The sequence below is a fragment of the Octopus bimaculoides genome, chromosome 2, assembly GCF_046866305.1.
Source record: "Octopus bimaculoides isolate indiv1 chromosome 2, ASM4686630v1, whole genome shotgun sequence".
Taxonomy (NCBI): domain Eukaryota; kingdom Metazoa; phylum Mollusca; class Cephalopoda; order Octopoda; family Octopodidae; genus Octopus; species Octopus bimaculoides.
Window position 1 is genome coordinate 85,811,893 of NC_142929.1, and position 23,632 is coordinate 85,835,524.

The 23,632-nt window shown below is 37.1% G+C and overlaps 1 protein-coding gene and 1 long non-coding RNA gene across 3 annotated transcripts in view; one reads left to right on the plus strand and one right to left on the minus strand.

Moving 5' to 3' along the window:
• LOC106873768 (uncharacterized) overlaps positions 1-20,831 on the plus strand; it is a 31,783-nt gene extending 10,952 nt beyond the window's left edge. For both annotated transcript variants that reach the window (XM_014921268.3, XM_014921269.2), the window contains exons 3-8: positions 4,133-4,177; positions 8,825-8,875; positions 12,039-12,107; positions 14,716-14,790; positions 18,210-18,293; positions 20,768-20,831. In XM_014921268.3, coding sequence (XP_014776754.1) covers positions 4,133-4,177; positions 8,825-8,875; positions 12,039-12,107; positions 14,716-14,790; positions 18,210-18,293; positions 20,768-20,791 — 348 coding nt within the window. In that variant the 3' untranslated portion in view covers positions 20,792-20,831. The remainder of the gene's footprint in view (positions 1-4,132; positions 4,178-8,824; positions 8,876-12,038; positions 12,108-14,715; positions 14,791-18,209; positions 18,294-20,767) is intronic.
• Positions 741-10,106, minus strand: LOC149137140 (uncharacterized). Its single transcript, XR_016240654.1, has 3 exons — positions 9,006-10,106; positions 1,867-1,937; positions 741-1,758 (listed from the first exon to the last, which is right to left on the minus strand). It is a non-coding gene; the product is annotated as an uncharacterized LOC149137140 (long non-coding RNA).
• Positions 20,832-23,632: the final 2,801 nt, after the last annotated feature.

Genomic DNA, 23,632 nt, shown 5'->3' on the forward strand with positions numbered 1-23,632 from the left:
CCCTATACATCTTTCCCACCTTTGTTCTATGGAGTAGAGTCTTAACTTTCTCAGCCTTTCCCAATAGCTGGCCTGTCACACTGAGATGACCTTATTTGTGGAGATTCATTGGATTGCTTGAAGTTGTGTTGTCAATTTTACACATTGTGGTGATCATAGTCGGACGCTATAGTTTTAAGTGTCTGAGGATAAATGTTCTCCAGAGGGCTACCATGGTTTCCTGTTCTCTTGTTCTGAAAGTACTAAGGATCCATCCAGTCATCTGTATTTTATTGCCAAATTAGTAAAATGCTCCTGAAAAGATGCATCATTACTCATGTCACTGTCCAGGCTGTGCACAGATTTTAATTCAGGGATTGCAATCCCTCCTGGACCAATGTATCCTGCCTTCATTCAGCTTTGTATATTGGTAGTGCAGAGCTTAGAACTTTCCAGCATTAAACTGCATGTTATTTTCTTCAGCCCACCTATATATTGTGTCCAACTCTTGTTGCAGGTGTGCTATGTCTCCAGGTTTCTGTATCCTCTGAGATACTTTAAAATCATCTGCATAGCTAGCAAGGCTATCTGAGCAGCTGATGGCATGTCTGAGAGGGACAATTTGGATAGAAGTGGCCCTAAGACTGTGTCTCATAGAACATCATTCACTGCATGTGTTTCTTTAGCGGTAGGTCCATTGGCCACCTCTACTTGAATTCTAGCTTTTTAAAAAATCACATACCTATTCTCCAAGTTTTCCAACTATACCTAGATCACTTAGCTTTTTATAATGCCTTTAAAAACACTTTAAACTTATGGAAGCATTAGTTTGTTTTACTTTCTGATGATTTAAACTGTTATTTCAGTTCAAATTTATTATGGACAAAATAATTACAAAATCATTTATACATTTCAAATGCGATTGAAATATATATTATACAAAACAAAATATATTAGTACATATTGGTGCGGGTATGGCTGTATGGTAAGAAATTTGCTTCCCAAACACATGGTCCTGGGTTTAGTCCCACTGTGAGGCACCTTGGGCAAGAGTCATTTACTTTAACCTCAGGTGTGTATGTATGTGTGTGTACCAGGCTTAAAAAATAAGTATTAGGGATAATTCATTCAGCTAAAATTCTCTAAGTTGGTGCCCCAGCATGGCCACAGTCTAATGACTGAAACAAGTAAAAGGTAAAAGATATCTTAAAAGATATCTTTAAATGCAAACAAAATATATTTATAGGAAAAACAAAATATTTTCACAATTATTATACAAAAGAATATATTCATACACTTTAGATGAGACTTTTTCAATTTTAAACAACTAAGTGGATGCTCAAACTCTTTCTCTGTGATTTAGACACATGTACCTAATGCACGTGCGCGCACACACACACACACACACACACGCACGCACACACACACACACACACACGCACACTTTAGTTGCTACCAAGGCAATAAATATTTAATGATAGATTTGTTGGGGGTAATCTGAAATCCTAGCAGGTAGGATGAAATTGATTTCAAGTTACAACAAGAACTGAATAGTGGGTGATATGAAATTGCTACACCAGTATAATTTAAAAAAAAACAAGGCGGTGAACTGGCAGAAATGTTAGCACATGGTATTTTGTCTGTCTGAGTTCTGAGTTCAAATTCTGCCAAGATCAACTTTGCCTTTCATCCTTTTGGGGTTGATAAATTAAGTATCAGTTGCATACTGGGGTTGATCTAATCGACTGGCCACCTCCCCAAAAATGTTGGGCCTTGTGCCTAGAATAGAAAAGAATATAAGATTTATAACTATTCATTAAACATTTTTATCCATTCCACTCTATCTTTCTTAGCACTCATCTTCTTCATTCCTCTCCTTCCACTTACCCTTTCATAATCTTCTCTTTTTCTACTTCCTCTTCACTTTCACCACTGGGTCGACTTTGCTTTTCATCCTTCTGGGGTCAATACAAAAATTACCGGATTTAGCACTGGGATCAATGTAATTGCCATGGAGACACAAGAGCAATAAGAAGTAGAACTCCAGCAAGGATATTCAAAGACTCTCTGAAACCTGGATCACTGAACACTTGCCAGGAAATTTACATCCCCTGCATCCATTTCAAGCACTACCTGCTGCAAGCATGGATTCCTTGTTCTCTGATTAAATCCAGAAGGGTCCTTATGATCCAAAAGCAACCCAATGGATAAATCCCTTGTTCCCCTTCTTTTGGCCCACAAAAAACTGGTCTAAGGAAGACAACCCATCTCCACTGACCCCAGACTATTCTTTGATGACCAAATGACCAAATGACTGTAACAGATTCCTGCCTCCCAGAGGTGAAGAGTTACATTTGTCTTTGACTTTAGAATCTGACAAGACATTTACGAGTCTAAAGTCTTTGTGAATGCGAAACCATTGGTAACTCTATGACTGGACATAAGACTCAATTACTTTTAATACATTACTGTTCTATGCTTTAGAGTGTGCTTCTTTTCAGATATGCGATACATTGACAACACACACACACACACACATACATATATATATATATGAAAGTAAACAAACAAAAGTTTGTTCTTCTTTTTATATATTTTTTTAGAAGCATGTAATCACAGAGATGTGAGTTCGAGTCTCATGGCTGGCCAGTAACGTATTTTTCTGCAATAAATGGATAATTTATCCTGATCACACTATTTATAGCATTATCACGCATTTGAGAAATAAATTTATTTCTGTTCTTACAATACATCTCAACGCTTCTAAAAAAAAAAGAACAAACTTTGTTTACTTTCATCGTAAAGTTGAATTTAATGTTAGCATCTTATGAAGCTAAATTTATAAGTATTAAAAATTGCAGAAGAATTTGTTGCTGGGCAGTTTAGTTTAATGGTAAAACACTTGACGCGTAATCACAGAGATGTGAGTTCGAGTTTCATGGCTGGCCAGTAATGTATTTTTCTGCAATAAATGGATAATTTATCCTGATCACGCTATTTACAGCATTATCACGCATTTGAGAAATAAATTTATTTCTGTTCTTACTATATATATATATATATAGATGTAGGTAGGCAACAGGCAGGCAGGTAGGTAGTCTATCGTAATTTGAACATTCCTTGTGTTATATGTGCTATGATTCAAAGCAATTGTACTTTTGTTTTATGAAGTAAAGTTTGGTGATATCTATAAGAGGTATAATTGTTATACTGGGGCTATTTTTATGAAGTATGGTAGTTGGATGAAATAAAGCCACATGATTGAATTTAGAAACAACTAAAAAGGAACTGAATATTGCAGGATTATTTTTGATTTTTTAGATATTTTACTTTAGAACATTCAATATGATATGACAACATTATACTTTTCAATCATATGAAGCCTGATGATCCAGAAGTTGAAGCGCTACAGAAATATAATGAAGGCAGGACAAGCAATCTCAGAAACAACGAAATGCCAAAGAGACACAAGAGCAATAAGAAGTAAAACTTCAGTTTGAAACAACCAGGCAAGCTTACTTGAGGGAACAAAAGACACTAGAACAGAAATGATGGAGATTGGAATTTCAACCCAATGGACTAGCTTACTTGAGGAAAAACAAGACATCATAGCAGAAATGATGGAGGTTGAAGTTTCAAGCCAATAGAAAAGCCCACTTAAGAGAACAGGCATTAACAGAACAACTTCAAAGGAACACAGCCAGAAATGCCTACTCCAGAGAACAAGAAACCTAAGAACAACAAGTCAGGTTGGAATTTAGACCTTTTTCTCATGAAGAGTGATGACTAACAGCCTTTAACTACAAGGTGACACATAAGCATTACAAAAGATGCCTTATAAATACATTTGAGTACAGTACAGACTGGGGTGAAGGCTGGGCAACTCCTAGTTGTTATTGAAAAGGTTTTATCCAAAATGACCACAGCAAGTAGCTTTCACCGTAGTTGAATATATTGCATATTTTTATTGATATTTCTGTTACATTTGTATAAGAATCTGCACTACATCCACACAAATATTTGTATTTTATTCAACTTGACATTCTATTTTGTTCAAGATGTCATTATATGCAAAATGTATTGTTATATACATTTATGTAAATAGCAGATTTGATGCTATAATAGTAACTAAATTACTGAATATCTTCTACAGAATTCTGATAGCAGTACTAAAAGTCTTCCAGTTTCCTTCGAAAAGGTATGGCAAACTTCTACTGTAAAATTTGTGTGTGACTATTTTTTGTAAGTTGATTTCAAATTTTGACACAAGGCCAGCAAGTTGGGGGAGGCTGTAAGTTGATTACATCAACCCCAGTGTCCAACAGTTATTTATTTTATTATTTTATTGACACTGAAAGGATGAAAAGCAAAGTTGATCTTGGCAGAATTTGAACTTAGAACATGAAGATGGTTGAAATGTTGCTAAGCGTTTTGCCTGGCATGCTAACGACTCTGCCAGCTCACTGCCTTTGATAATGTTTTGAAAGTTGCTGATGATAAAATTGATACTCTTCCAATTGATTGGTTGAATAGATTACCTGTTGTCATTTTGTAATAGACAAATAACTTCCAGTTACCCACTCCTATTACTTGATAAGTATACTGATCCCTGTAAGCTGTACAGATACAGAATCATTAACAGGTGTTTTATTGGCAGAGCTTTTCATAATGGCCTAGCAAAAGTAATGAGAGATCATAACCGACAAAACTTCCCTTAAATTATTGCATGAAAATGAAGTCTTCAAGTTATCCAACATTCTGTGGAACATTTTTTTCACATTATTTAGTTTATTTCAAATGAGGAATATATAAAATAAGTATTAAGTCGGTCTATTACCAGTTTGTTCATAAAAAGTAACATTTATTTTAATACCAAATACCCACAAATCTCTGAATTAAGGCTTTAGTTTAATCAATCAAATAATTTCATAGCCTGATTGATATCCTCTTAATGAATTTGTATTTCATTGTGATTACTTTTCTTCTCCAATTTTTGCTCATATACCTTTGTATTCCAAACCAACAGCAATACATACAGTTATCCAAATTTACAGACCCATACAACCCATTCAGACACAGAGAAGTAAATATTAAAAAAAACAAAAACAGGAAAACTATTTAACAGAAATTGAAGGTTTTGTTCTTTAAGCTAAATAATTGGGAAGATCTGTAATTAAGAAATTATTAAAAACATATTGTAAATATAATGAAAGATAATCAACTGAAGTTAAAAAAAGAGCTGTTTTTAGCTTCTGTACATTAGTTACTTTATTTTCAGTAAATTAGCTAACATTCAACTTTTGTTTATTAAACAGCATAGAGGAAGCAAATGAAATATCATTTAGTTCATGATTGAAATTCTGTTTCACATTCTCCAAAGAAATAGAATCAAATCTTGCAAAATCATCCTAAAATTTCATGTTGATGATTGAATTGTGAGGGATACACACTACATCTAGTATTTGACGAACTAAATCAGTATTAATTTTGAATTATATGGTGATTCATGTGAAAAATCTGAGGAAAAAAAAAATAGTGTGCATGCATTCTTTCTTTATTCTTATACTTGTTTCAGTCATTAGGCTGTGGCCATGCTGGGGCACTGCCTTGGAAGATTCTTAGTTGATGGAATCAACTCCAGTTTTTATTTTTTAAGACTGATACTTATATTGGTGTCTGTTGGCGAACTGCTAAGTTATGGAGATGTAAACACACCAGCACCAATTGGTGGTAGGAGACAAACACAAATACAAAGACATAACCCAGACCCCACCCCACAGACACACATACAATTGGCTTCTTCAGTTTACATTTACCAAATCCACTTTGGCTGGCCTAGGTGTCACGCAGTGGGACTGAATCCCAAACCATGTGCTTCTTACTATGCAGTCAGTTTACTTTTGCATAAAAATATAGTGAAAGTGGATAAGATTCTGCATGTGCACGCGTCTACGTAAGCTTTAATCTGAATTGATACACATTTGGTTTACATACAAGTTCCATGAAGTGTTTATATACATATAACATATTATCATTATATTTTTGTGTCGACCGTGCGACGCGTTAAAAAAGGAGCCTGTTTTCCATTCGTCACCATTTCTCCTTTGGTTCGCACGGTTGTTCTTACAAACCGGTGACCCCGACGTGATGCCCACACGCAGCCCGACATGATTCTGTTCACACAGCATCACTTAAATGGTGACTAAGTGCCAGTATAGGACCAACCATTCTTTCAGTTTTTTTTCACTACAATTATTTCCTGTTTTCGTCTGTTTGTCTTTGACAAACCGACTATTGCGAGGCTAATGTAGTGAAACCACCTCTCTCACGGTTATATATTCTCAAATGCGAGCGTAGCAGAGAACAACTCTTTCCCGCCTGCTGTGTCATCACTTGACTGACTATTATTTGAGCGGCAATTGTCTCCAGTCTGTTTCGCGCCAGGACGCAAACCGACCAACCGTAGCCACTAATAAGGTCACGTGAGAGAGTGTTTTTCTGATGCTTTCTGGAGCCTCTATTTTCCTATAAATAGCCTAAATTATCCACGCCAGTTTGTCGTGGCTCAGATCCTCACAGATCTGGTCGTTGACCACACACATAACACAACCAGCCAGTTTCCAGCGACGACATCAACGGCATCGTTCAACTTCCCCAGCGTCAACATGACTCTACGTACACAAGCTACCAAACAGCCACCGCAGATTCTTAACCCTGTTTGTGTGATTTGCTCACCACGAAATAAACAGCCAGAACTCAACCTGTGAAGAACATCTGTATCAAGAATCCGGCCCGGCATTGAAACCTCAACTGCACGACAAGTGACTTAGCTCTGCCGCAACCATAACCTCTTATATACAGACCTACAAATCTACTGTGTACCTTAACAAAACTGGTATCTTATTATCCTGTGTTACAGACTCTTTCTATGCTTTGTATCTCTTGCATTCACATACATATATTTGTATACACACTCTTTTGTTTACATGACGACCTGTCTTATATTGTGTTTTATTAGGTCGCGTTCACACTCACACACAGACATACAGTTTAATGCTCCAATAAATCTTACTGTTATTCATCTTTATCGGTTGAGTCAATATCGTTTTCCTTACTGGCATTCCTTCGCATTGCACATGCGAATTCTCTATGTTATAGTATTATAAAATATCATTATATTTTGTGTCGACCGTGTGACACGTTAAAAAAGGATCCTGTTTTCCATTCGTCACCATTTCTCCTTTGGTTCGCACGGTCGTTCTTACATATATATATATATATATATATATATATATATATATCTCATCATCATCATCATCGTTTAACGTCCGCTTTCCATGCTAGCATGGGTTGGACGATTTGACTGAGGACTGGTGAAACCGGATGGCAACACCAGGCTCCAATCTAAATTTGGCAGAATTTCTACAGCTGGATGCCCTTGCTAACGCCAACCACTCAGAGAGTGTAGTAGGTGCTTTTACGTGTCACCTGCACGAAGGCCAGTCAGGCGATACTGGCAACGGCCAAGCTCGAAATGGTGTCTTTTATGTGCCACCCGCACAAGAGCCAGTCCAGGGGCACTGGCAACGATCTAACTTGGCTTGCCGGGTCTTCTCACGCACAGCACATTTCCAAAGGTCTCGGTCAGTAGTCATCGCCTCGGTGAGGCCCAATGTACGAAGGTCTTGCCTCACCACCTCAGCCCAGGTCTTCCACGGGTTCCCTCAACTGTTAGGGTGTGGCACTTTTTCAGGCGGCTATCCTCATCCATTCTCACCACATGTCCATACCAGCGCAATCGTCTCTCTTGCACACCACAACTGATGCTTCTAATGTTCAGCTTTTCTCTCAAGATACTTACACTCTGACGGGTATTCACATTGACATTACACATCCAACTGAGCATACTGGCTTCATTCCTTGCGAGCTTACGTATGTCCTCAGCAGTTACAGCCCATGTTTCACTGCCATGTAGCATGGCTGTTCATACACATGCGTCATACAGTCTGCCTTTTACTCTGAGTGAGAGTCCCTTTGTCGCCAGCAGGGGTAAGAGCTCTCTAAACTTTGCCCAGGCTATTCTATATATATATTCTATATATATATATATATATATATATATAAGTAATAAAGTTAATATCTAGTCATAGAGTGACCAATGGTTTCACATCTATGAAGGCTATAGTATCGCAGACATCTCATCAGACACTAGTCTGAAGACAAATATAACTCTACTCCTCTGGGAGGCAGAAATCCATTGTGGTCATTTCGTCATCTAAGAATAAATAGTCCAGTGTCAGTGAGGACGGGTTATCTCCCTTAGACCAGCTATGTGTGGGCTGGGAGAGGGCTAACAAGGGATTTACTCCTTGGGCATGGCTGTGTGTTAAGAAGTTTGCTTCTCAACCACATGGTTCTTGGCTCCTTGTTTGTGGAGCAGGTAAACAGAAACTGAAAGGAGCCTGTCATATACGTGTGTGTGTGCACACGTGCATGACTTTGTATCAGTGTTTGTTCCTACCGCTACCACTTGACAACTGAAGTTGGTGTGTTTACATCTCTGTAACTTAGCAGTTCAGCAAAGGAGTACCTGGCTTAAAAAAAAAAAAAGTACTGGGGATGATTTGTTTGACTATGATTCTTCAAAGCATGGCCTCAGTTTAATGACTGAATTAAATAAAAGATAAGATATATATATATATAACCTAGTTTTCATTCTTGTGAGCTTCATTACTCTAAGCCTTTCTTTGTTTAGTTATCATTAGCTAAGAAGAGGTTTATCACATTCCTATAGAGTCCAATATATGAAATATAACAAAACACTTTACTTCACTTTTTTTTATAGAAATCACTGCAGAAGGAAAAAGGTTCACCCTATTCTACTTTCACTGATTTTGTAAGTACTTAATTCCTCTTAGTTACATTGGTGCTATTTCAACATTGTTATAACTGATTATATTATCATTGCTTTACTGTTAATTTCTTTATATTTGCAGTAGTGGGGATGATCTACTCAAGTACAGTACCTTACGATTTGTTGCAGCCCTTAGTTTCATCTTTATGATGTTCAGTATCTTGAGATGAGTTTTCACTACTTCTTCCTTGGTCCTCCTTTTCAATATATTCCTTCTACTTGGATCAGTTGATAATTCTTCATTAATTGTCAGTCTTCATGTGCAGTGTATGTCCATACCAGCATAATTTTGCACACTGCCTTTAATGTTCCTTATATTCATTTTTCTTCCTTGGTTCACCTGTTTTCCATTGTTCATACATATTCATCTCATTTCTATCTAACCTTCACACATCCATTTTTCCTAACCTGCAATGGATTTCAACATAAGCATTGTAAAATCTGACTTTTATCAAAAGAGAGAATCACTATATTGCCAAAAGAGATATTAGTTCCTTAAGCTCTTTTTCTTCCCATCCTTACACTGTGCAATACCCACTTTCACAGATAATTAGGTCACATAAGTAATAGGATCTGCCAGCTATTTCTAGAATAGCATATAAAATAATGGGGTCTTTCTGATTTGGCAGACACCATTTTTTATTTAGTTTTTAGTTAGTGTGTTTTCTACCGAAACATTTTAAAACTTCGTATACTTGTATATTTTGTCTTATACAACAGAGAAAAATTTTTATATTCGAAGTTATTTCATGTTAAAAGTTGTCGTATTTCGGTAATTTCAACCCATCACTGACTGCTATTGAGGTGAAAACAATTATTGCTGTGGTTTATCAACAATATACTGTGGCGGTGTAATGGGATCTTTTCCCTTGAATAAAATTAGTGCCATTGTTTGTCAACAACAACTATCGGTGGTACTGTTATTTATGACATCGTTCATGTGTTTGTACTGGTTTTAGCTTTAGGGTTTTAGGGTTAGGGTTTTAGAGTTAGGGTTAGGGTTCGGGTTTTAGAGTTAGGGTTAGGGTTCGGGTTTTAGAGTTAGGGTTAGGTTTAGGTTAGGGCTATGAGTATTTTTGCCAAATTTGGTGAAAATCTGTTCAATACACCGCCACAAATTTTTCACCAAATTTGGCAAAAATACTCATAAGCCTAACCCAAACCCTAACCCTAAAACCAGTACAAACGCACGAATGATGTCATAAATAACAATACCGCCGATAGTTGTTGACAAACAACGGCACTAATTTTATTCAAGGGAAAAGATCCCACTACACCGCCACAACGTGTTAACGAAATACGACAACTTTAACATGAAATAACTTTAAAAATATAAACTTTTCTCAACAACACAAAGAGTAAACGATGTTTTATATGACACATTCTACCAGTGTCCCAAGTTTGAAAGTGTTTTGTTAGAAAACAAACGGTGTCCGCCAAATCAGAAAGACCCTAATAATGCAATTCATAGGTATTCTTAGTACTATCTACTTTGTGCTTCTGCTATATACAGTTTTTTTTCCCGTCATCTTGCCTGTGATTCCATAGCATTTTTCATGTACCTGTAATTTACATTGGGTACACAATATATAATTCTTACTAACTCTTTGTCTACATATCAAACATGACAATTGAATTTTGTCTTCTTTTCCACTAGCTAGGCATGCTTCTGTAATAAGAACTTTGCTTGCAATTTTTTGACTGACTCAGGCCTGATATCAGCAGTCAGAGACTGATCAAAGAAAATTTCAGTGGTTCCCCAGTGATGCAATAGTGTAAAAACAATGGATGGAAGGAATGATTTGACATAGTTTCAGAGCTGTGTAAATGAAAACACACTTTAATAATGAAATATGCTCCAAGAGTTCTTTGGTTTAAGTATGTAGGTGATTTATGAATAAGAAACTAGTAGTTATGAGGTTAGGTATATAATCCTCAATGTAATAGTCATTTCATATTTGAAGAAAGGATATGTAAGGGACGACCGTGCGAACTCATAAAAGGAGCAATGGTGACGAATGGAAAAAACAGAGGACTCCTTTTATTTAAACGTGTCACACGGTCGAACATACAATATTATATCGATGATGATATACATGATATGTTACGCGACGGTAACATAGATGACCAGTAATGAAAGACCACAACCGTATTAGATGAATAACAGAAATATTTATTGTAGCGTTAAAGATGTATGTCTGTGAGTGAGTGTGAATGCGACATATAAGAACATAATCAAAGACAGGCCGTCATGCAAAGAAAAGTGTGTATGTGAGTGATACATGTGTGTATGAGTGTTTACAGCAGATAGAAAGAGAGTCAATAACACGTGAGCAATTATACCAGATCGTTAGTACACTATAGGAAAAGTTCTGTATGTGAAAGTGAGTTGGCTGAGTATGGCAGAGCTTATCACAAGTTGTGTTTTGGCGTCGATGCCAGGGCCTTGATTCTTGTTATACAGATGTTCATCGCTGGCTGAGAATTTCTTGTCTGTTTAAGAACTCTTGTCTGTTTATTTACCGTGGTGAAGCTGAGTCACCTAACAGAATCGAAGAGAGAGATGTGCCGCGGAGGTTTGGTTTGGTGTACATAGTAATTCGTGTTGACGCTGGTTAGTAGTAATCGTAGATTCGTGTTGGTCATGATGATGATGCTGGATAGTAGTAGTAGACTCTTGTTGCTGATGTGGCGACGACGGAGGTCATCGTGGCTGGACGAAGCTGCTGAAGTGGTCGCTGGCTGTTGCTGCTGTCGTGTGGTACACGGAACAGTTCTCAAAGAGAAACTGGACCGAGACGAATTATTGGGTATGAGTTAAAGCTATTTATAACAAACTATGGGCTCCCGAAGGCTTCAGAATTTTACTCTATCACGTGACCTTATTAGGGGCCGTGATTGGTCAGTTTGCGTTCTGGCGGGAACGGTTCGAAGTTGCCGATTCGAATAATGATCAGTCACGTGATGGACAAGGAATGGATTCTCTACTACGCTCGCATTTATTTATATTTAAATGAGAAGATTGTATGTAATGGCGATAGTAGTTTGTATCTAATGGCGGGAGGTAGTTTCACTACAGATACATAAATATTTCTCTGTGATATATAATAATTCAATATTTAAAATATTCTTCTTATTCATACAGAATGAAATGGCACCAAATTTGGAAAGTCTGAGAGAAATAACCCAAAGCTCAAATTCTGTAACATCAGAGGTAAAATATTTCAGATATTTTACATGGAAAATGTAACTGTAAGGTTTAATGGCTTGATTTCTGATTATTTGAGCTCAAGTTCAAATCTTGAATCATTACTCACACATATCCGGTTTTATCAGGTGGTATAGGTTAGACAGATCTTCAGTTTAGCATATGGCTACTCTTCTCAGCTCAATCCTGTAAGCATTACTTAGTTCACCTGATCCAATATTTTGATATCTAATTTCACGTCTTCCTTTATCTTTTTCAGTCACTAATATATTCCACTGTCAGTCTACAACTTATATCAAGAAAACACCATAGCATCTTCTCTAAGCATGAGTAGCTCTTAACTAGAACTGGGTTTCACTATCATTGAGGACCTCTCCAGGCAAAAGCATGTTCTTACTATAGTTAGTACTATATCCTAGACACTGGTCCTACTGTTCAGGGTCAGAAAATATTTCAGAAATGGTGCTGTTGTTACACACAGACATCCTAGACTGCATCCAGATAAAAGCCACTTGACTGATTGACATAATCACATTTGTAGTAGGCTCCTGCCTTGGGATTACTAGTTTTATGTCTTCTTTTTCTGTCTTTTCTATTGTTGCTATAATGAACGCTGTTCCTCAGTATCTCTTCTGTACTTCCTCTGCCTCAGACATTCCCATCTCTCATCAAAAAGTTTTTCAAACAGCATTTATTTTCCATATTCATCATGTCATTTCTCCTGCTCCACCTGTCATCCAAGTTAATATTGCATATTCTGCAAGTTAAAGTGATAAATTGGCTAAGTTGTTAGAGCTTAGAATTAAATACTGTGTGGGTTTTTATTCTGTGCTCAGAATTCAAATCCTACAAAAAGCAACTTTGCCTTTCATCCTTTTGGAGTTAATGAATGGAATAACAATCCAGTGTGATAGGTATGCAGAACTATTAGAGCATTGGATATGGTGAGTCCCTTCATGTGACTTTACTAAGATGAATAATGCTGGCAAAATCTGCATTCCCAAAATTGTGTAACATCTTGAGAAACCATGCTATGAGTGTCATGACCAAGATCCATATATGGAGATGCTATGTCTACCCTGTGTTAATATATGGAAGTAAAACATGGTCTATAACATCAGAAATGAAAAGGTGCTTGGTGAGCTGTGAAATGTTCTTAAGGAGAATATTGAGGATAGCATGGACAAAATATCTAATGAACAAGAGATGACCTGGGCTGTGGTAAATAGGAAACTGCTTCATGAGATAAGGGCAAAACAACTGAAATTTCTTGGTCATGTGAGGAGGAAAGAAGTCCTGGAGAATTTTGGGATGACTGGAAAAATTGAAAGGAAAAAAAAAGCAGAGGAAATTAGGAGGATGATATGGATGTTAAGCTTGACAAACTGGTTAGAAAAAAGAGGCATCAAACATCAGGAATTGGAACTTACATAAAATAAAGAACAGAGAATTGTGGCAGGATATGATCGCACACCCTACATTCTGGACATGGCACCTAAAGAAAAAGAATATCTTTGAAGCTGATACAAGGAGACTAAAATTCTGGAAATCCAAGCATGTTCAATTTCTTATGTGAATTGGTAGATGTTACTTGTTCCATACTTGCAGAAAATTTGAACTCGCAACCTAACATTCGTTAAATATCATTCTTAAGAAGTGAGCTATATTATACCTATTTTAAGGTTTGGTGGACTGAACCAGCAAGAATAGGTGTCTTGAAAAGGAACACAACACAGTTCTCATAACAGAATAAGAATCATATGGCCCTTCAGAGAACTGAAGTATATCAATGCTTTGTACATTCTCCATGTAAATAACAAGCAAAAAGGACTCAAAACTAAAGTATACTCACTATCTATCAAGGATTTAATCTCACATTACTTTATCTTCTTTTGATATGAATCAGACAAACCCAGTGATAAATATGATCATTACACATTTTAGCTGAGAGTATATTTATATGGTCTGAGTTTTATTTTTTTCAAAGCCAGCATAAAATAGTAGCTGACACCTATTCTTGCTGGTTCAGTCCACCAAACCTTAAAATAGGTATAATATAGCTCACTTCTTAAGAATGATATTTAACGAATGTTAGGTTGCGAGTTCAAATTTTCTGCAAGTATGGAACAAGTAACATCTACCAATTCACATAAGAAATTGAACATGCTTGGATTTCCAGAATTTTAGTCTCCTTGTATCAGCTTCAAAGATATTCTTTTTCTTTAGGTGCCATGTCCAGAATGTAGGGTGTGTGATCATAAGTAGCAATAAACATCACACTGAAATACTATTGTGTTGTAATGTATTTATACAAACTTAAATGGTCAGCCCTTATTCATCAATTTAAAAAATCATCTATCATCATTATAATATCCTGTGCTCTTTTGATTTACAATGCTGCCCAGCACTCATAATATAATGTTTGCATCATCTCCAGTTATCTCACTCTTCAAAATCTCATATTTTGCTTAAATTGGCTACCTTGGAAGTAACCTTGCTTAAAAAGCAGAAAGATAATAATGATACATAATTCTCAAGTTAGAATGATATATTTGTAACATACTGCTTTTTCAAAATGTTTTTTTGATTTTGTTCATTATATAATATATTATAGCTTCCTGATCCTGAAGAAATACTACAAACATTTCAAGAAGGTCAGCGCCAAGGGAAGTGTACTCTTCCAAACAATGTAGGTATATTGATATTGTTACTCTTTGAATACTATTGACACTTTTGTGACTTTGTAAATATAAAAAATAAAAGTTCAAAGTATTTCTTTTGTAGCTCAGACATCATGCAAAAAGCATACTATCTGCAATATATGGCTAGCAGAAAGAACTTGCAGGAAATAAACTCTCCTGCCACTGGCCACAATATTTTAGGTAACCTACATGAGATATAGATTTGTGGCATATCATGCCACTGCTAACCTGCCATACATGCTTGTGTTTGTCTCTTGCTCACATACACTGTTAAGTATATAAACACATACATAAATAATACGAAAATTTTGGCTCCCATTCACTTTGGCCTTATCCAGTCATTACTCATCTGTTACATGTAATTCAATTGGTCAAGAATTACTGCAACAGCTGAAACTGTTTAACAGTATTCGTGTTAGCTACATCTACTCTGTGTATAAATTTGAGCCAAAATGTAAATTGATCTAACAGAAACTCAGTTTGAGTCTATTTTATTGGTTATAACTGGTCACTCAGCAACCATTGATCAGTTTCTCAATCTCTCATGCTGAACTTTAGAGTACTATAGTTTGAGAATTAGTATAGAGTAAAAGGTAATGCATATGAACACATATACATGATAGTGTTAGGAAGGGCATCCAGTCATAGAAACAGACTATTGGAACTTGGTGCAGCCCTCTTGCTTGCCAGCTCCTATCAAACTGTCCAATCTGTACCAGCATGGAAAATGGACGTTAAATGACGATGATACCACTGCTGGCTACATCACTGTTTCTCTCTCTTTCTTTCTCTCTCTCCCCATCCCTCTCCCTCTCCCTGCCTTTCACTATTTCTCTCTTGCAACACAAAATAGTGGATACACATACACACACATTCTTTCTACGTTTGAAAGTTTTCATGCTTTATCAATTGGTTAGAAATACTTTTCCATAGAGTCAACTCATCTAATCATTACCATTGAAATAAACTTTCCTGTAGCAACTTCTGTAGTATATTCTTTATTCCCAAAACTTTCTTGGTTTTGGCATTCAGAATAACTGGAGTAGTAAGTTGACATTGAAGAGAGACACAAGATGCTACAAGTGAGGGAAGAAGTGACATCAAAGCAGGTCTGCCTCTTTCTTCAAGTGGCTACCAGCAGCAACAGACATGCATAATGATTTCTGGTGTATTGTAGATTCTGGCCAGGAGGTTTTGGATTAGAGAAAGTGTGCAGGGTTGCACATTGAGTTGCAATCAAACTGTTGAGTAGATTTCCTTCTTCCAAAGTTTATTTTGCCAGCTCAAGCTAACAGTCTTTATTTTCCCATCCTTCATACAACGACAGGTACAACCTGACCACATAAATCTCTAAATGTTATCTGTCTATTTCAACTGCTTCATGCTGTTCACTGCCTCTTAGCGATGCACTATGACAATATTCACCAGCTACCATGCATATGTCTGCTTCAACCATGTTTTGCAATCCAGAGATGACAAAAGATACAAAATTTTCTTTGCTTCTTTTATTCAGTTAACTGACAAACATACAGCATTTTCTCACAAAAGAATGCTAACCTCTACCAAATGATTTTCAAACTGTCAATCAACTGCCATCTTTCAATTCAACACAGAATAACAGCCCTCTCACAGCAAATCTTGATGCTCAGTTCCCTACTGAATATATTACAAAAAATTTTAATTCACAATATATTAAGAGATATGATCAGCTTCCATCTCTTATCAAACAAAGACTTCATTCAGTATATCTCACAGAAATCACAACTGATTGGGAAGATGATGAACTTTCAGATCAATGGTTAAATTCATCTTCCCTTCATTTTCAGCTTCCACATATTTATTCAGACATCAGCTCTATAAGGTGTGACATTTCTACTGGGCACTTCTAGAGGTATAAATTCAGCATTGTTGAAAACATAATCAATCTATTGCCAAGTGATTCCAACAGCTAAAGTTATATGAATATCATCATAAGCATTTTCTCTCTCTTATTTTCTTGTTTCTCATTCATTTATGGCTTGACATTTCATTTATTTCTAAACTGTTTTACATAGATATTTTGTATTTCTTTCACTCTTGTTAAATTCCTGCTTTCCATGTTGATTTGTTCTGCATGTGTATATACACATTAATGAAAACATAATCACTCTTTATACAGTATACATTTTTAGAGTTACAGAGAAATTATGTTAGCTGTTTCTTCAGCTGCTTTCTTACATCAGCTTGTGAAAATGCTGAATCAGCTCAAATGTATTAAGACATCATTTAAGCTTCACCACTCATCTATATTTACTCAAAGACATACATGCATATTCATATTCAAATTTACTTCAAAATTTGCATCAGAAACATCTCTCTCTACCAACAATCATTGCACTCATAATTTGGTATATAAGTGACACTCTTCTGCACATTTCCATGATAGTTTTCCTTAACATGCAAAGCAACTAATACTTGTTCCTTTTTGTGTTTGGTTTGTTTCATCTCTCTCTCTCTCTCTCTCTCTCTCTCTCTCTCTCTCTCTCTCACACACACACACACACACACACACACACACAACATTTTCAACAATCTTCAGTGGTTGCTAGTGGGCGTGAAGTATATTTGACACTTCTATACTTGCTTCTTTTTGACACACATTCTCAAAATATGAAAATTTTGGTTCCTGTTCACTTTAGCCTTGCTCACCCATTACTCATCTGTTAAATATAATTCAACTGGTCATCAGTTACGGTAACAGCTGAAACTTTAAAATTACATTCAGATTAGCTGAACAAACCTAACAGAAACTCAGCGTGGCTCTATGTCCATCCATTGGAGCCTTTCATGCTGTATTTTAGGGAAATACAGTTATGGGAATCAGCACATTATTCTCATACTGACAGTTTTTGTTGTATCTTCATCATCATCATCATCATCATCCTTTAGCATCCATTTTCTATGTTAGCATAGGTAAGATGGATTGACTGGAGCTGCAGCAGCAGGCTCCAGTCTGTTTTGGCTTGGTTTCTATGGCTGGATGTTCTTCCTAATACCAACCACTCCACAGAGTGTATTGGGTGCCTTTTACATGTCACCTGCATGGGTATCTTTCATAAGTCACCAGCACTAGCTGCAACTACAATTTCACTTAACTTGACATGTCTTCCCAAGCACAGCAAACCACCAAAAGTATTGGTTCCTTGTTATCACCTCCATGAGACTCAACATCCAAAGATCATATTTCACCACCTTGTCCCACATCTTCCTGGGTCTACCTCTTCCACAGGTTCCTTTCATATAGATTGGCATTTCTTTATGCAACTGTCAATGTTGATAAATATTGTATGTTGATAAATATTATATGTTGATAAATATTGTAGCAGTTATATTAGTATGACCAGAATTATCAATGTTTTTAATACAGGTTGTATACCCACCAAATTGCTATGGCTACTATTCATTCAATGAAGTTGTTGAGCAGTTATGTGGATACAGAAAAATTTATAAAGTAAATAGCAATTTTTCTTTCTATAAACTTTTTACTTAATATTTCTACCAACAATATTCCAGGAGAAATTCCTATATATATGTCACCATTTGTAGAAAGTATTGTAATGTTAATATCTATACTTGCTGAAAAGATGGTAACTGCCACTTATTGTGAAAAATGTTAAATTGCATAATAGACTGGTCATTGAGGCAAATACCTTGTTATGCATTTAGGATTATTATCTAGCCTCATGCTAACCCTGATTACATACCATCTTTTATTCAGGCATTGTGTTATTTATGACTACATTATCTAATGTGTCATCCTTTATTTTAATGTGAGTAAGATTTTAGGGAGTTTTGAATTACATAGAGATTGCTTCATTGTATACATTAAGTTATCGAGATGGATCCCTTCTCTCTAGGGAAAAGCCAATAAGAGATACTGAGTTTGACTCTGCAAAAAAATAGATAAATAAAATAGAGAGAGAGAGAGAGAAAGCACCTTGGGAAAGTGTCTTTTACTATAACCCCAAACTGATCAATGCTGATCAATTGGGAGTGAATTTGAAACAGAAACTGTGTGGAAGTTCGCTATAATACACACATACATGCATAAATACACACACACACATGTGAACATGTGTGTGCATGTGTATGTATGTTCACCTTTATGTCTGTCTCCACCACTACTTGACAACTGAAGTTGATTTGTTTGATTAAACCTTTCAGACATTAAACTCCCGCATGGCTATAGTCTAATGATAGAAACAAGTAAAAGATATAAGAAGAATTAACAAAACAGTTCACAAATTTTGCTAGAATAAAAAACAAAATATAATCTTCAAACCTGCATGAAGACTGTCATTGATAATCAAAGAACAGCAGAGGAAAAGTGGACCATTGAGAAAATAAAACTCAATTCCAAAGTGTTCTTCTCAGCATAAGGTTGCTGTCTCATCTGCTGGGTTTTTAGTTAATGAAGATAGCATTCTCCATGGTGTTGCAGAAACATGGGTGAGATTCTGTTCTGCGTTCAGCAATCCTGTTATGGTTGATCTGTGAAGCAAACCCTCTGCACACCCTATCTGACACATCTTTTGGCACCTTGGCTATAAGCAAATTAAAGCCAATTCAGCTGTGGACCCTAATAGGTTTCCCCATGAGATTCCCGAAGGAGTGTTGACATCAACTCATATTTCCTTTAGCTATTCTCTGGAGAAAATTACTGGATGCTGATTATATTCCTGATAATTTTCCATCTCAGTCTCTTGTCCCAGTTTTCAAAAAAGTAAACAAGTCACTCAATGATTTACTGACTGGTCTTACTTGTCATATCATCCAATTATTTGAGAGAGTTATTGAGATCTTGAGTGACTCACTTCCTCAAAAATAATATTTTCTTCAATTCTAAACATGGTTTCTGCAATGGTAGGGACAGCCTAACACAACTCCTGACTTACTTTGATGACATTCCAAAGGCTCTGGGAAGGGCTCTAATGCAAGTAACATGTACCTTGACTTCAAGTATACTCCTTCCACTGTCAGCATGAATGCTATGTCATTTGTATACTGTAGAAAATATTTCAGCAACATTGGCCAATTGACATTAGCATCAACTTTAAAATTCATCCAAGGTTTGGTCCTTGTGCCATTTGTCCTCTACAAAAATCAACTCTCATGTCACATCACAACACTAAAAATTATTACATCTCAACTGGCTCTACACTCTTTAATATCATACAAAGACATAAGGAAAAGAAAAGATCTCATAACATTCAAATGGTTCTTGGGAAAATTCCTCCAATAAATCATAAATAAACCACCTTCATCCAGATATATCTCTGCAAGCAATAACTCTTTACTCAAATGGGTTATAATACCCAAAGGACAACTAACATGAAACATGATTAGCTATTTAAGTAACCACTAGGCAGCTGGCCTAGTGATTAGGTTGCTGCACTCGCAATCACCAGATCATGGGTTTAATTCCTGGACTGGGTGGCATGTTGTGTTCTTGAGCAAAGCACTTCATTTCATGTTACTCTAGAGCTATGTGGGGACCAGCATGCCATAGAAAAGACTCAACATTTTCTCTGAGTGTTGTAAAAGGCAATTAAAAGAAATTGAGATAAGATTTGCACTCTGACCCCATAAAACTCTCACCAGCAACAACTACCCAGACAGGCCCATGGATTGGCGGGTGCAAAGGTGTCATCCACCAACAAGTGGTGAATGCAGCAATATGCTGTTACAGAACATGCCCCCATACTACTACTAAGAATATATATCTTTAAAAAACTATTGTTGAAGCATTTCACAAAGCAGCATAAAAATATTCAATCCAAACTATACATCTAAAACGCACATTGCTTTTTATGCTATTCCTCAATCCCTAAGTAATAAACAAAGCACAAAAAAATTTAAGTATCATCAGAAAACAATGAGGCTGCATCCAAATCAAGAAATAATGTATATTTTAATTATTTTCAGCATTCCCAGAAGAAATTAAATTGAAAACTTCTTAACGGTAATAAAAATTTTAAAAACTAAAGAACTATTTTGTTTTAATTTCTTTTTATTTGAACTATCGAGTGATAAATCCTCCAAATTACATTCTGAAAACCAACAGGAAAAAGAAAGATGTGTCGAGTTGCACCCTTAAGTTGCAGGAAGGTGAACATAGAAGTGGTATGGGTGTGGAAATGCAAAGTAGGTGGCTGATATTCATGGATGGGGATAAGGGAAATGCAGTGAGTGGTGAACATGGTAGGAGTGTGGTCAATAGTGAATATCAGTTGAAGGCAGAGGAAGTAGGTTTGGGTCACAGAGGTAGCAGGAGGCAGTAAAGATATGAAGTTCAGGTAGGATGCAAAATGCAAGTCAGTGGTAGATAAGTGTGGAAATAGTGGGAGAAATTGAGGTAATGGAAGATTTGCCATTGACAAGATGAGAGGTGCACAGGGAAAAGGGGAAGTGGAAGGGGTGTTCAGTATTAAAAGAATGGTCTGGAATTAGACTGAGAATGCATAAGATGAAGGTGGTTCTAGGGAGGGAAATGGAATATGTTCAGTTCATTTCTCATAGCTACATCAGCTGAGTGAGTAGTGTCATAGTCAGATGAGTAATGGAGGGGAGGGTGTTAGGGAGATGAGTAGTGAAAGGAATGGGTGTTAGGAAGGTAACTTATGAGAGGAGAGATTCATCAGGAACAAATTGGATGCAAGGGAAGATATATGCAATATACGTTAAGGGCCTCATTTTTGCTTTACAAGTACAACAGACAGTCATTACAGTCCATTGTCATTTTTTCAGTGAGGCTCAACATCTAGAGGTCATTCTTCATGACTTTATCTCACATCTCTTCCTAGGTCTCCCTTTTATGTAGGTTCCCTCTTTAAGCAGCTGTCCTTATTCATACACATCACATGACCACACCAGTGCAGCTTTCTCTCTTGCATACTATATCTGACACTTTTTATGTTCAATTTTCCTCTTAAAGCCAATAAGCGATGAATATAATACATATGCAAGTTTCCATTGGTTTCCTGTAGGAAGCAGAGTGCATGTAGATCTGTGGATATCCTTAATTTTATTACGTTTGTCTGAATAACAATACTCATGCACAACATACACAGATCCAGCTGAAGGTTGCTTCTTACCAGTAGTAACCAGTATTGTTATAAACAGTACAAAGTGTATGTATATACATATACTTTATACATGTGCAGGTGTGTACATATACATGTAAATATATATATGTATGTATGTATATATATATATATATATATATATATATATATATATATATATATATATATATATATATATATATATATATATATATATATATATATAATATATATATATATATATATATATATATATATGTGTGTGTGTGTGTGTGTGGATATATATGTATGTATATATATATATATATATGGGAGATTATACAAAAAATAACAACAGACGAGGACAGGTGGTGTAAATAACAAAAGTATATATTAGTATGACGCTCGGGAATACGGAAAGTCTTTGACGTTTCGAGCTACGCTCTTCAACAGAAAGAATACGGAGACAAGGAGAAAAACACGGAGAAAAAAAATTGAATAGTGTTCAGTCAACGGTCAATCATAATAATGGCCGATCATAACAATGGCTGACTGACCGGAAGTTAGAAATTCTTATTTCAGGAGAGCTAAGAAAGGGGGAGATAACGAACGGTGATCGGGAACGAGGGGCTGTGTGTGGGAGGTAGACTGCTGGTGATCTTGACGTATGTAGTGTGAAAATGGGGGAAGGGAGAAAGGGAGAAAGTAGTTGGTCAGTTGTAGTGTGTGCGTGGTGTGATGCGAGGGTATTGGTGTGGTGTGCGTGGTGTGATGCAAGGGTATTGGTGTGGTGTGATGTGAGGGTGTTGGGAGGTGGGGAAGGCATGGGTGGAGTGTGGGGTAGAGGTAGGGGTAGGGTGGGGTATGTGGGTAGGGGTGGGTGGTGGGTGTAAGGAATTGGATGGGGTGGAGTGGGAAGGTAGAGTAGGAGTGTGTTGGGGTGTGGTGGGACGAGCTTATGAGGGAGTGTTGACGAGGAGGGAGAAGGGGAAGGTCGATGTAAGAGAGGGGGAAGATGGGTATGGGAGGGGAGAGGAAGAGAGGAGAGAGGGTGGGTATAAGAGAGGGAAGGGGGATTGAGAGAGGGGGAAGGTGGGTATGGGGGGAGAAAGAGGGGAAGGTGGGTATGGGGGGAGAAAGAGAGGAAGAGAAAGAGAGTGAGAGAGAGGGAAGAGGGGTATGGGGGGGAAGAAGAAAGGAAGAGAAAGAGAGTGAGAGAGAGGGGAAGAGAGTGAGAGAGTAAGGGTGAGAGAGTAAGAGAGTAAGAGTGTAGAGAGTAGGAGAGTAAGAGTGTAGAGAGTAAGAGTGAGAGAGGGGGGAGTACGGGAGAGGGGGGAGGGGGGAGTACGAGAGAAGAGAGTGAGAGAGAGTAAGAGAGAGGAGAGAAAGAGGAGTGAAAGAGTAGGAGAGTAAGAGTGTAGAGAGTAAGAGTGAGAGAGGGGGGAGTACGAGAGAAGAGAGTGAGAGAGAGTAAGAGAGGAGAGAAAGAGTAGGGGTGAAGAGAAGTGGGAGTGGAGAGAAGTATGAAGAGAGGTGAAGAGACGTACAAAGAAGTAGGAGTCGGAGCAGGAGGTGGGGGAGGGGAGAGATGGGTGGTAGGAGGGAGGGTGGGGGAGAGAGACAGGAGGAGGGGGTTAGATGAAGAGTGGAGGGGAGTTGAGCCCATGTGGCGCAAAGGAGCGAAGATAGAAGATTAATCCCTGTTCACGGCGCAAACGGGAGTCCGGATGGCCCCTGTGCATGGACA